This window comes from Polypterus senegalus, unplaced genomic scaffold, assembly GCF_016835505.1.
Source record: "Polypterus senegalus isolate Bchr_013 unplaced genomic scaffold, ASM1683550v1 scaffold_5076, whole genome shotgun sequence".
NCBI lineage: Eukaryota > Metazoa > Chordata > Cladistia > Polypteriformes > Polypteridae > Polypterus > Polypterus senegalus.
Window position 1 is genome coordinate 38,848 of NW_024385699.1, and position 11,153 is coordinate 50,000.

At 57.1% G+C, this 11,153-nt stretch overlaps 1 protein-coding gene and 1 long non-coding RNA gene across 2 annotated transcripts; one reads left to right on the forward strand and one right to left on the reverse strand.

The window, feature by feature from the left end:
* The first annotated feature begins 1,293 nt into the window (after positions 1-1,293).
* Positions 1,294-10,518, forward strand: LOC120522445 (signal transducer and activator of transcription 1-alpha/beta-like). The gene is made up of 24 exons (XM_039743377.1): positions 1,294-1,436; positions 1,714-1,845; positions 1,925-2,069; positions 2,163-2,261; positions 2,374-2,463; positions 2,543-2,621; positions 2,704-2,795; positions 3,032-3,183; positions 3,271-3,429; positions 7,547-7,639; positions 7,714-7,773; positions 7,853-7,882; positions 7,965-8,058; positions 8,133-8,174; positions 8,513-8,596; positions 8,668-8,766; positions 8,842-8,977; positions 9,064-9,116; positions 9,212-9,303; positions 9,386-9,525; positions 9,609-9,797; positions 9,875-9,950; positions 10,040-10,142; positions 10,231-10,518. Exons 2-24 carry the CDS (start codon positions 1,718-1,720, stop codon positions 10,252-10,254), a joined length of 2,259 nt encoding a protein of 752 aa, XP_039599311.1. The 5' UTR covers positions 1,294-1,436; positions 1,714-1,717; the 3' UTR covers positions 10,255-10,518.
* On the reverse strand, positions 10,456-11,153 carry LOC120522446. Its single transcript, XR_005632386.1, has 3 exons — positions 11,125-11,153; positions 10,979-11,042; positions 10,456-10,894 (listed from the first exon to the last, which is right to left on the reverse strand). It is a non-coding gene; the product is annotated as an uncharacterized LOC120522446 (long non-coding RNA).

Sequence of the window (11,153 nt, forward strand, 5' to 3'; positions counted from 1 at the left end):
CCAATGTCAGCCTCCTGTTAAATCTCTGGTGTGTGAAGAGTACCACACCCTGACGGGCATCACAAGTGGTCAGTCTCATCTCAGTCATGCCTGCCACCCTGCATTCCTGTCTGCAAATGAAACCTGCCAAGTGCCACCCATCTTTGAGTCGGGCACAGCACCATGGGGCCATCAGTGATCCACCCTTCCATTCATTTATGATTTAAGTTTCCAGTTGTTGTACAAGGTAATGAGCAGCACTGGGAAGGATGCCAGTGTAGTGTTGGACACACACATGCACAGTTTAGAGATGCCAGTGTACCTAACTGGCATATCTTAGAGATGTGAGAGGAAATTAGAAAACTCAGTGCATGCTGGGAGACAGCAGGCACCTTCAAGGTGGCATTCACTGTGGGTACTGAACCTGGGGTGGCACTGTGCCATCATACTGACTAGATGACCATCCATTTTCTGAACCTGCTTTATCTGTTTTGGGTCATAGGGAACTGCAGGTGGAGCCCATCCAAGTGGCATAAGGGAGAAGGGCACAGTCATGGATTGGATGCCAGGCCATCGGAGGGCACACTCACTCTTATTAAAGTAGCGCGCACATCAGCAAAATGTCACAGGCAGGCAGTGTGGCATAGTGGTTAAGTCTTTGGACTTCAAACCCTGAGGCTGTGGGTATAGATCCTGGTACTGGCACCATGTGATCCTGAGCAGGGCACTTCAGAATGAGTTAGAATAAGAACGTGGAGAGAAGCCTACGGGTCAGTGGAGAACAAGCCCGTGTCAAACAGGCAGTGTCCAGGCTGAGAGCCAACCCTGAGCTGAGGGGCCAGCACCCGAGTTATTCTTTCAGTGCCTCTGCACTCTGTACATGCTCCATGAAGATGCCCGACTGTGACATTCATGGCACCGACGCCTCACTCTGACGTCACGAGAAGGGGGCGCAGTGGTTAGCAACTCCGGGTTGTGTGATGCTCTCCGCCACCAGACATCACAGCAGACATGGCGGGGACACCCTTTACTGTCCCCAATGCGCACCTCCAGCGCCACACCGGGCAGCTGGGTAGCTGCGGAGGGAGCGCGCGCACCAAGAACGCGCGCGCACAGCCGCCGGTCTTTGTTTTGACTTTCGGGTTACTCGCTGGCCACGCCCACTGCAGGCTTCCGCTTGCTGTCGGCAGGAGGGAGGAGGCGCACTGCTCGGAAGAGCCGGTAACTAAGCGCCTGTCGCTGAACCCGGAAGCGCTGCCCTTTGGTCACTGCGATTGGCAGATCGGCGGCCAGGGGGGCAGGACAAGAGGACCGATGAGCAGCGCGATTGGCCGGCCGGGCGCAGATCCTCTAAAGTCGAACTCTCGCTTTCTGAGTTTCATTTTTGCAGGCAGGCGGCTGCGGGCGCGGAGCTAAGGCGGCGACGGCCGGCACTGTGACTCGGACACGCACGGCAGGTAAGGGGGCACCGGGGACTCCTAGCTCCTGAGCTGGCGTCTTTCGCACGGCTTGTCATTCCGTGAAGCTCTTGGTGGCGGAGGGCCTACTTACATGTGCCAGTCTGTCAGTTACACTGGTGTGATTGGCACTGTGTATTGGTCTCCCAGGCATATCTGGCTCTGCCGGGCACTGTGCTAGAGTGTTGCTGTTGGCTGGCACTCTGGCATCAGTGCCCTTGGTGTTTACACTTGTCACATTTTGGGTGCCCATCTCACTTGTCAGCTGTGCCCGCAGCACAATGGCACAGTGGTATCAGCTGCAGCAGCTGGAGTCCAAGTTCCTGGAGCAAGTGGACCAGCTCTACGATGACAGCTTCCCGATGGAGATCCGTCAGTATCTGAGCCAGTGGATCGAAAGCCACGACTGGTAGGTGCCATGTCGGGATCCGCTTGGGCACATCCTGAACACTTGCCACGTCTCTAAGACTCACCCGTCCTTGTTGCAGGGAGATGGCAGCGGTCAATGACTCTCTGGCCACCCTGCGATTTCACGACCTGCTGTCCCAGCTCGATGACCAGTACAGCCGCTTTGCCCTGGAGAACAACTTCTTGATGCAGCACAACATCAGGAAGATCAAGCGCAACCTGCAGGTGAGCAGAAGGACATGAGGCGGGTGGGCAGGCAGGGGGGTCCAGGACGTGCGTCCCAGTCAAATGTGCGTCTCTCTCTGTCCGTCTCTTCAGGTGCACTTCCAGGAGGACCCCGTCCAGATGGCTATGATCATCAGCAACTGCTTACGAGAAGAGGCCAAGATCCTAGCGACTGCCAAGAAGGCTGAAATGGTGGGGGTGCTGTCCACAGCTGGCGTGGGCAATGGAGGGCGGTCTCCACCTCAGCCCGCTGCTCTCGTGCGCCTGCACTAACACACCTGCCTGTCCTCTTTGTGCTAAACAGGAGAACATCGGGAACACGCAGAACACGGCCATGGTGGAGAAGCACAAGGAGTTGGACATGAAGGTTCGGGACATCAAGAACAGGGTGCAGGTACGTGTTGTGGCAGGGGGTGGCACTGGGCACCTCTCCAGGGGGGTCTCACTCATTCACGGCCTGCTTAACTTATCAGGAGACGGAGCAGAAAATCAAGTCGCTGGAGGACTTGCAGGACGAGCACGACTTCAAGTACAAGACCCTGCAGAGTCGAGGTGAGAGTGCCACTGGTGTCGGCCACTGGGGGGCAGTGTGGCCGAGGTGGTGCCACATCTGGACATGTGTCTGTCTTCACAGAGCACGAGGCGAACTGTGCCAACCAGCTGGAAATCCGCCGAGAAGAGCTGATGATCAGGAACATGTTCATCGAGCTGAACATGAAGAGGGAGGTGAGGCTGTGTGGTGGGACGGGGGTCTCGCCTTCTCACGGGTCGCTTGGTAAGCGCCACGATAAGCAGGCCGTGATGTGAGGGTGGCACGTTGGAGCCTTGAGTTCAGGGTGCTGTGCAGTGTCGGACTGAGCAGCGTAGCTCAGGGTGGGAGTGACCAAGTGACAATGCGTTACTGGCACTGCGCGTGTGGAGAGAGGGCTCCTTCATCACCGTCACTCTGCTTGGCTCCTCAGGAGGTGGTCTGTAAAATCGCCGAGACGTTGAACCTGACGGAGCAGATCCAGTGCGCCCTGATTACCGATGAGCTGGTGGAGTGGAAGCGGCGGCAGCAGATCGCCTGCATCGGGGGTCCGCCCAACACGTGCCTGGACCAGCTGCAGACCTGGTAAAGCGCGGCGAGCCTCGGGATGCGGCCAACCCAGCACTCGTCCCGGGCCCCCATCCACACGCCTGCCCCTCCGTCTCTCTGCAGGTTCACCATCTTGGCCGAGAGCTTGCAGCAGATCCGGCAGCAGCTGAAGAAGCTGGAGGAGTTGGAGCAGAAGTACACGTACGAGAACGACCCCATCACCCAGAAGAAGAACTTCCTGGAGGACCGCGTGCACTTCCTCTTCCGCAGCCTGATTCAGAGGTGAGTGCCAGCCGACCCGCTTACCGATGCCGAAGTACCAATGTGGGCTCCGCCCTGCGCCTTACTGTGGCACACCATCCCTACTCGGTGCCCCCACTCCTTAACATGGCACACCATGCCTACTCAGTGCCCCCACTCCTTACCATGGCACACCATGCCTGCTCTGTACCCCGCACCTTACCGTGGCCCACCATCCCTACTCTGTTCCCCGCACCTTACCATGGCACACCATGCCTACTCAGTGCCCTGCCCCTTACCATGGCAAACCATGCTTACTCAGTGCCACCACCCCTTACCATGGCACACCATGCCCATTCTGAGCTCCACCCCTTACTGTGGCACACCATCCCTACTCGGTGCCCTGCCCTTTACTGTGGCACACCATCCCTGCGCGGTGCCCCCACTCCTTACCATGCCACATTATGCCTGCTCAGTGCCCCCACTCCTTACCATGGCACACCATGCCTGCTCTGTACCACCACCCCTTACCATGGCACACCATCCCTACTTGGTGCCTTGCCCCTTACCGTGGCTCACCATCCCTACTCGGTGCCCTGCCCTTTACCGTGGCTCACCATCCCTACTCTGCACCCTGCACCTTACCATGGCACACCATGCCCATTCTGAGCTCCACCCCTTACCATGGCACACCATCCCTACTTGGTGCCCCACCACTTATCCTTACAGTGACACACATTCAGAGCTCCACCCCTTGTCGTGACACACAGTGCCCCCTCATCATAAGGACCGTGACCTGATGTCTGACACCTCACTTTGAGGTCCGATTGCCACTTTGTGCCCCACTACCTGATGACTCGTTCTGTGTGTAGTTTGCTCTGTGACCTCTGACCTCGTGCCTGTCCCCCTGTGCTGTTGTTTGTCATGCAGGCTGACCCCCCGTCCTCCTCCATGCCATACCTCCTCACTTCTTAAAGTTGCTTGTTGTCGTTGTTTCTCTTCTTTGGTCGTAACGTGGCCAGTGTGTGAAATAGCCCCCTGGTAACTGGGGGGTCTCATTGCTGTGCCGGTGTAAAAATTACTGTGGATCTAAAGAAGGTGAATGGCGTCACACACGGATACGCAAACCGCAGACAAGATGGCACCTTGTACTTTGGAGCAGCATCACACCCTGCTACCACTTTTCACAGCCGCTTCACCACACAGATTGTGGTCACCCTGGCACAGAGCAGCAGTGCAGCTCCAGTTTGTGGGTTGCACAGAAGGGTGGCATGTCGAGGGTGAAGCAGGGTAGATTAGAAGGAAATGTCCTGATGGTCACCCCTTAATTTGAGCTAATGGTGGTGAACTCTAAGATGAGGGGCTGTGGAGGGGGCTTGTGTGCCAGACGGGGCCTGGCAGGATTGTGGGCATCACGTTTCCTGCCCCATTACTCCATCGTCATCGTCACAGGTTCACTGGACACTTTCCAGGTTTATCAGGTTAGTTGGTTGCCCCTCCAACTTCTTTTCCTCCACTTTTGTTGCAGTCCTGGTCATCCCTCATCTTCCTCCTTCTCCTCTGCATTCTGCTGCCCACCGCAGTCTGTTTCTTCTCTTAACTCTTCATCTTCTTCTGACTCCGTGCCACTCAACACATCCTGCTGGTCCTTGTCATCTCTGGTTGTTTCTGCTCCTCCTTCATCGTCCGTCTCTCGCACTCCCACTCCTCCTCACAAGGCTTCAGTGCCAGAGAGGCTCCTTCAGAAGTTTGAATGGTGGGCAGCCCTTGGCATTTTGTCTATGCCCTGGCAGTCCATGCTGTGCCCGCACCTCCATCATGACATCCCTCCTTCCTCCAGCTGCACGCCATGGCTGATGTCTCCGTCTCCACTCGCCACTCCACCGTTTGGGCACTTTGCTAACGCCACCATGCCACCTGCATGCTGCCCTTCACACTCCCACTTCTGGCACCCTAGGCATCAGCTTGAGTTTCTCCCCACATTTCTGCTTCACCTGCATACATGGAGTTGGACCTCCTGTTGGGGGTGAGTTGGCACAATGGCAGCTTTCATTAAGCCTGATCAGACATATGATGGGGGCATGAAGCCCCTCCTGGGTTATGGTCAGCATGTGCGGGTGAGCAGTGGTTGTCCCTTATGTCACCTGCAGTGGCCTGTCTGTGCTGTGCTCCCCCCTGCTAAAGCTCATGACGTCGAGGGGTCACGGCTGGCCACCTGCAGTCACCATGGCACAAATGTCTGAAGTGGGATGGACTGTGACATGTGCCACCCACTCCTTGGCCAAGTGCACGCACCCCGGACCAGGGTGACAATAAAAAACACACTCCCTAGCGAGCAAACGGGCACTTGGACTTTGAGGAGCGAAGCCCCTGGTCCCCCCTTGTTGACTCACTCCGTATCTCTTCCTGCTCGATGACTGTCATGTCACTTGCTGCGTTGTGCGAGGACCGTGTCCGCTGAAGCAGGTGTGACACTGTGATTGGTGTGCCCGCTGGTGGCATCTCCTACGCATTGATGTGTTTTATTATTGCATGCCAGGCGTTTGGGCTGCTGTGCTTCTGCCCACATTCCAGCTCTTCATCATTTGGTGACATGGTCTGTGCGATCTGCTTGGCCAGTGAGTGTGACGTCCTTCTGCACGGCCTTGCAGCAGGGCCAGTCTGGGCAGGCCTGAGTGCCCACCTCTTGGTCTTCTTTTTTCAGGGTCAAACCCAGTAAGAGGCACCGAGTGATTCAGAACGACGTAACGTTAATTTGCTGGGGTATCGAGTTTGGTTTTTTAGGGGCGTCCCCTCATATTGTGAACTCCGCAAAATCCAGCTAAGGGTCGTGGGGGTCCGGATTAGCATTGGGGGACAGTGCAAGTGGCAAACCCAGATGTCCAGCACAGGGCCACCTCTATGTCACCATGTCCATTCTGTGATGTGGAGACCAAGCTGTGGCCTCGCGGATCCTACACCACGCCAGCAGGGGGTCTTACAAGACGAGCATCAGACCTCTGACTGGTCATTAGATGCCCAAGTCACATCCGTACACATTCAGCCCCCATTTAGCTAATGCCACTGCCTGTGCCCCCTCAGATCCTAGCTGCCTATCAGACCCTGGCATCTACTCCTTCATACTGAACTGGCACTTGATCTGAAGACCACCTTGCCAGTCGTGCTTCAGAGCTGCTTGTTAAATTCACCCTGCACACCTGCCAGCTCACCCTTACTTGTGCATTTTGTTGCATTGTGGGTATCTCAGTGCTGGCCAGGGAGCTTCTCACTTGTGTGCCCGGGAAGGCTGCTGCATGTTCTGCTTCCTCTGTCTCTTTAGCCTGGCTGCACTGGGCATGTGCCCACCTCCCCTCCACAGTCCTCTTATCTTTCTCTCTTCATAGTCACACTACTTGGGTCTTCTTCGTCTCCTGCCTCCCCTGGCATTGCCAGCCTCACCCACTTCTCTGATCTCACATACCCACTTCATTTGCCTTTCCACAATGGCTGCCACTGACAAGAACTTCGTGGCACAGAGGGTGTAACCCACTGAATGAGACTCAATGTCACCAGGGCCGACCTCTGTGTCTGGCCCTTAGGAACTGAGACCCCCATTGTCACCATTGACTGGAGCTCTATGGCTGGTTGGTGCCCTTGGCAGTGCCCATGTTGAGGTCCAGCCTTGCACCCCCTAGGTGGGCACAGTAGCTGAGTCCCTCTGCTCGTCTTCTTCTAAATGTTCAACTGCTTCATTAGTTGGCATCAAACAGCAGCGGGGCTGGCACTGGTGTCAGGGTGGCACTTTTACCCATTTGAATTTGAATGTGGTTCACATTGGTCTGTGCCTGCTGTTCATAACCTGTCGTGGGCGTCACCCTGCTGGCACTCTTTGCCTGTTCTTTAGCAACCATCAGACTCTCACACCCACGTCCTGCCCTGTGATATTCACTTATGGTCTTATCGCCAGGGTACTGCCCGCTTTGCCCTCGATTCTTTCTAGCCTGAATGCCTGGTTGTATTTTTTGTGCTGTGCAGTTTGTATGCCCATTGCTCAGCCCTGCTGAATGCCCAGTCTCATTTGTCATGCCCTCGACTCGACTGTGCAGACAGATAACCAGGTGCCCGTCCAGGGCCTGTCATCATGAGTGCCACCTGCTCCATGTTTCTCTCTGCCTTTCAGCTCCTTTGTAGTGGAGAGACAGCCCTGCATGCCAACTCACCCCCAGAGGCCGCTGGTCCTGAAGACGGGAGTGCAGTTCACGGTGAAGCTCAGGTGAGTGTTGGGGGCACGGGGGGTGGAGTGGCCTGGCACAGATACCGCTCTAACGGTGGCCGCCCTGTTTCTAGGCTGTTAGTGAAGCTTCAGGAGTTGAACTACCAGCTGCGTGTCAAGGCTTCATTTGACAAGTAGGTTGGCACACACTGTGGCACTGCCCAGCTTCAAAGTCGTATGCCCACATTAAACCCTGTTGCTTTCATTTTGCAGGGACGTCAATGAAAAGAACACTGTGAAAGGGTAAGAAGGGTGACCCGCCGGGCCCCTGGCGCCCGATCGCTTTTATCCGTTTGCCTGCACTCACCTGCTTGTCCACCCACAGGTTCCGCAAGTTTAATATTTTGGGGACAAGCACCAAGGTTATGAACATGGAGGAGTCGACCAACGGCAGCCTGGCAGCCGAATTCAGGCACCTGGTGAGCTCTCTGCCCTCTGTGGCCAGCTCGGGCAACACGGGCATGGCTCTAAATCTGGGCTCTTTCTCTTTCAGCAACTGAAGGAACAGAAGAACACAGGCAGCAGGACCAATGAGGTGAGTGCAGGTGTGCCACTTGTGGGCTAACAAGTATCTGTGATGCCACCCTGCTGACTGGGGTGTTTAAATGGCATTCTGGGAACTGGAGGGGAAAGTCAAAAGAGAAAGAACATCCAGCAGGCACGAGGGGCAGCGTGGCCTAGACGTGGCACAGTGACCCATAACGTCAAGACACGTCATGGTGCCATCCTCCGTGAGCAACTGGCAGCAGTTACAGTTTGAGCAGATATCTGAATGCCCGTCACTCCGCTGCCATCCAAGCGCACTTTCTCCCCTTGTTCCCATCGTCTTTATTCCTCGCTGTGCCACCGTCACCATCCGTCTCTGTTTTTCAGGGTCCCCTCATCGTCACAGAGGAGCTTCACTCCATCAGTTTCGAGACACAGCTGTGCCAGCCAGGGCTGGTCATTGATCTTGAGGTCAGTGGTCATTCTAGATGACGCCACAGCGGTCACTCAATGGTCACTCACCGGTCACTCCTTTCTTTCAGACGTCATCATTGCCCCTGGTGGTCATCTCCAACGTCAGTCAGCTGCCCAGCGGCTGGGCATCGATTCTGTGGTACAACATGCTGACCAGCGAGCCCAAGGTAAGCGCTTGTGTGGCCGTCAGTCCCTCTTGCCAGCTGCCCGTCTCTGACCCTGGCACGCTTTCCCCCACTCAGAATCTGTCGTTCTTCCTGAACCCACCGGCTGCCCGCTGGAGTCAGCTGTCCGAGGTGCTGAGCTGGCAGTTCTCATCGGTCACCAAGCGCGGACTGAACACTGAGCAGCTGTCCATGCTGGGCGAGAAGCTGCTTGGTAAGGCTGGCATGGGAAGGGGGTGGGCATCTCGAGGGATGGGTGGCCGAGGTAGTGACCCTGATCTGCCCTCTCTGCTCCACCAGGTCCCAACGCCAGTAACCCCGAGGGTCTCATTCCCTGGACTAAGTTCTGCAAGGTGAGTGCGCGGGCGGTGGTGGTGGTGGTGGTGGTGCTGCTGCTGCTGCTGCCGCCTGGACTCTGGACTTGAACCCGCTTTGTCGCCCAAAACAGAACATCAACGAGAAGGCCTTCCCCTTCTGGCTGTGGATTGAGGGGATCCTGGAGCTCATCAAGAGGCACCTGTTGGCCCTGTGGAATGATGGGTAAGCAGCGGCGGGCAAGCGGCTGGGCGGGGCCACCACAGGCCGGGCAGACTTGGGTGACCGCCGACCGTCTCTCTGACAGGTGCATCATGGGCTTTGTGAGCAAAGAGCGGGAGCGGGCACTGCTGAAGGACAAGAAGCCGGGCACCTTCCTCCTGCGCTTCAGCGAGAGCAGTCGGGACGGCGCCATCACCTTCACCTGGGTGGAGCGCTCGCAGAGCGGTGAGTGTGGTGGGCGCAGGTGGGGGAGGGGGCATTGTGCCATCTGCACTGGGCTCAATGGCATACCCGCATACTGCTTCCAGACGAGCCCCAGTTCCACGCCGTGGAGCCCTACACCAAGCGGGAGCTCTCCGCCGTCACGTTCCCCGACATCATCCGCAACTACAAAGTCATGGCCGCCGAGAACATTCCGGAAAACCCCCTGCGCTTCCTGTACCCGTGCATCCCCAAGGACAACGCCTTCGGGAAGTACTACTCGCGGCCAGCGGAGCGTAAGTTGGGCCGCCGTCCCGGGGGGCTGCCGTAGGGGCGCCGGGCACACTTGTCTCACTGCGTCTGTCCTCCGCAGCCTCGGAGCCCATGGACGTGGACAACCCCAAGGGGGGCGGCTACATGAAGACGGAGCTCATCTCGGTGTCGGAGGTGTAAGTATGGCCACCGCTCGCCAGCTGCCCGCCCCTGGCACTGTGCACATAGTAAGGAGACGTCTCCCGCTTCCTCTCGCCCCCCTCAGACACCCGTCCCGACTCCAGAGTCCCGACAACCTGCTGCCCATGTCGCCCGAGGACTACGGCGAGTTGGAGAAGTTCATCAACCCAGCAGAGATCAACACTGTGGTACGTGAGCTGGGCACCATGCCATTAACACCCGTGTCCCGGCAGCGGGCACCATGCCCCTAATGCCCATGTCCTCCTCTCCCTGCAGATGTGCGGCGCCTACACCGGCTGAGCCAGGTGAAGTGGGTGCTCTCGAATGCCACACTCCTTGCGTGATGTCCTCCAGTACCACGGGACTGAGCCTCGTCTGCCTCACGATGCCAGGATTGGGCACACACGCCTCTTTGGGACAGTAGTGTTTTTTTATGTGCTAGAGTGTGCTTGATGACAGCGGGTACCAAGTGGCACATGGCTCACCAGCGAGACGCGTCACTGTGCCTTGAAGCAGTGCTTTTATTCAACATGTATCATCAAAATAAATATTCTGATTGCCTGCCACGCGCCACACGACGCGTCTCAATAAATACCCAAACACCAAGAGTTACATTCAGAGGAGTCGCCGCCAGCCAGCCAGCCAGCCAGCAGGGGGCGCCAGGCCGAGCGGGGGGCTGGCGTGGGGCGGGTGCCCACACACAGACACACAGATGAATACTACGCCATGTCACGGGACCAACACGAGCGCTACGACAACCAATAGGAAGCAAAGCTGGAGAGGAGGCTCCGCCCCTCAGAGCAAGCCATCCAGGTTCTTCTCGGCCGTCTCGCTGCTCGGGCTCTCGTGGGGGACGTACTTGTTGTGGTGGTCTTGGAGGATCTGGACGACATCGTGGTGTCCAAAGTGGATGGCCTCGTCGAGCGGCGTGTTGCCCCACCTGCAAGAAGAGGAACAAGGTGAGTGTGCCCAGCCCGCCGCTCACTACTATAGCACCCCCCCCTCCAATGCCCCCCAAACATACCTATCCTTAGGGACGGGGTTCACTTTGCAGGCTTCAAGCAAAAAGCGGACGACTTCCCCATGACCTACAGAGGAAGAGTGGCAAGTGTCAGAGCCTGGTGGGCACAGCTGGCATCTAGGGAGGCCAAGGGGATGGGTGCTGCTTACCTTCAGCGGCAGCCACGTGGAGAGCGGTC

Excerpts from the sequence above, each read along its gene's own strand:
- LOC120522445 (XM_039743377.1), top strand. The coding sequence starts at position 1,718 with ATGGCACAGTGGTATCAGCTGCAGCAGCTGGAGTCCAAGTTCCTGGAG. Across the intron at positions 2,262-2,373 it reads CTGCCAAGAAGGCTGAAATG|GAGAACATCGGGAACACGCA; the intron begins GTGGGGGTGCTG and ends TGTGCTAAACAG. Across the intron at positions 9,526-9,608 it reads GGTGGAGCGCTCGCAGAGCG|ACGAGCCCCAGTTCCACGCC; the intron begins GTGAGTGTGGTG and ends TACTGCTTCCAG.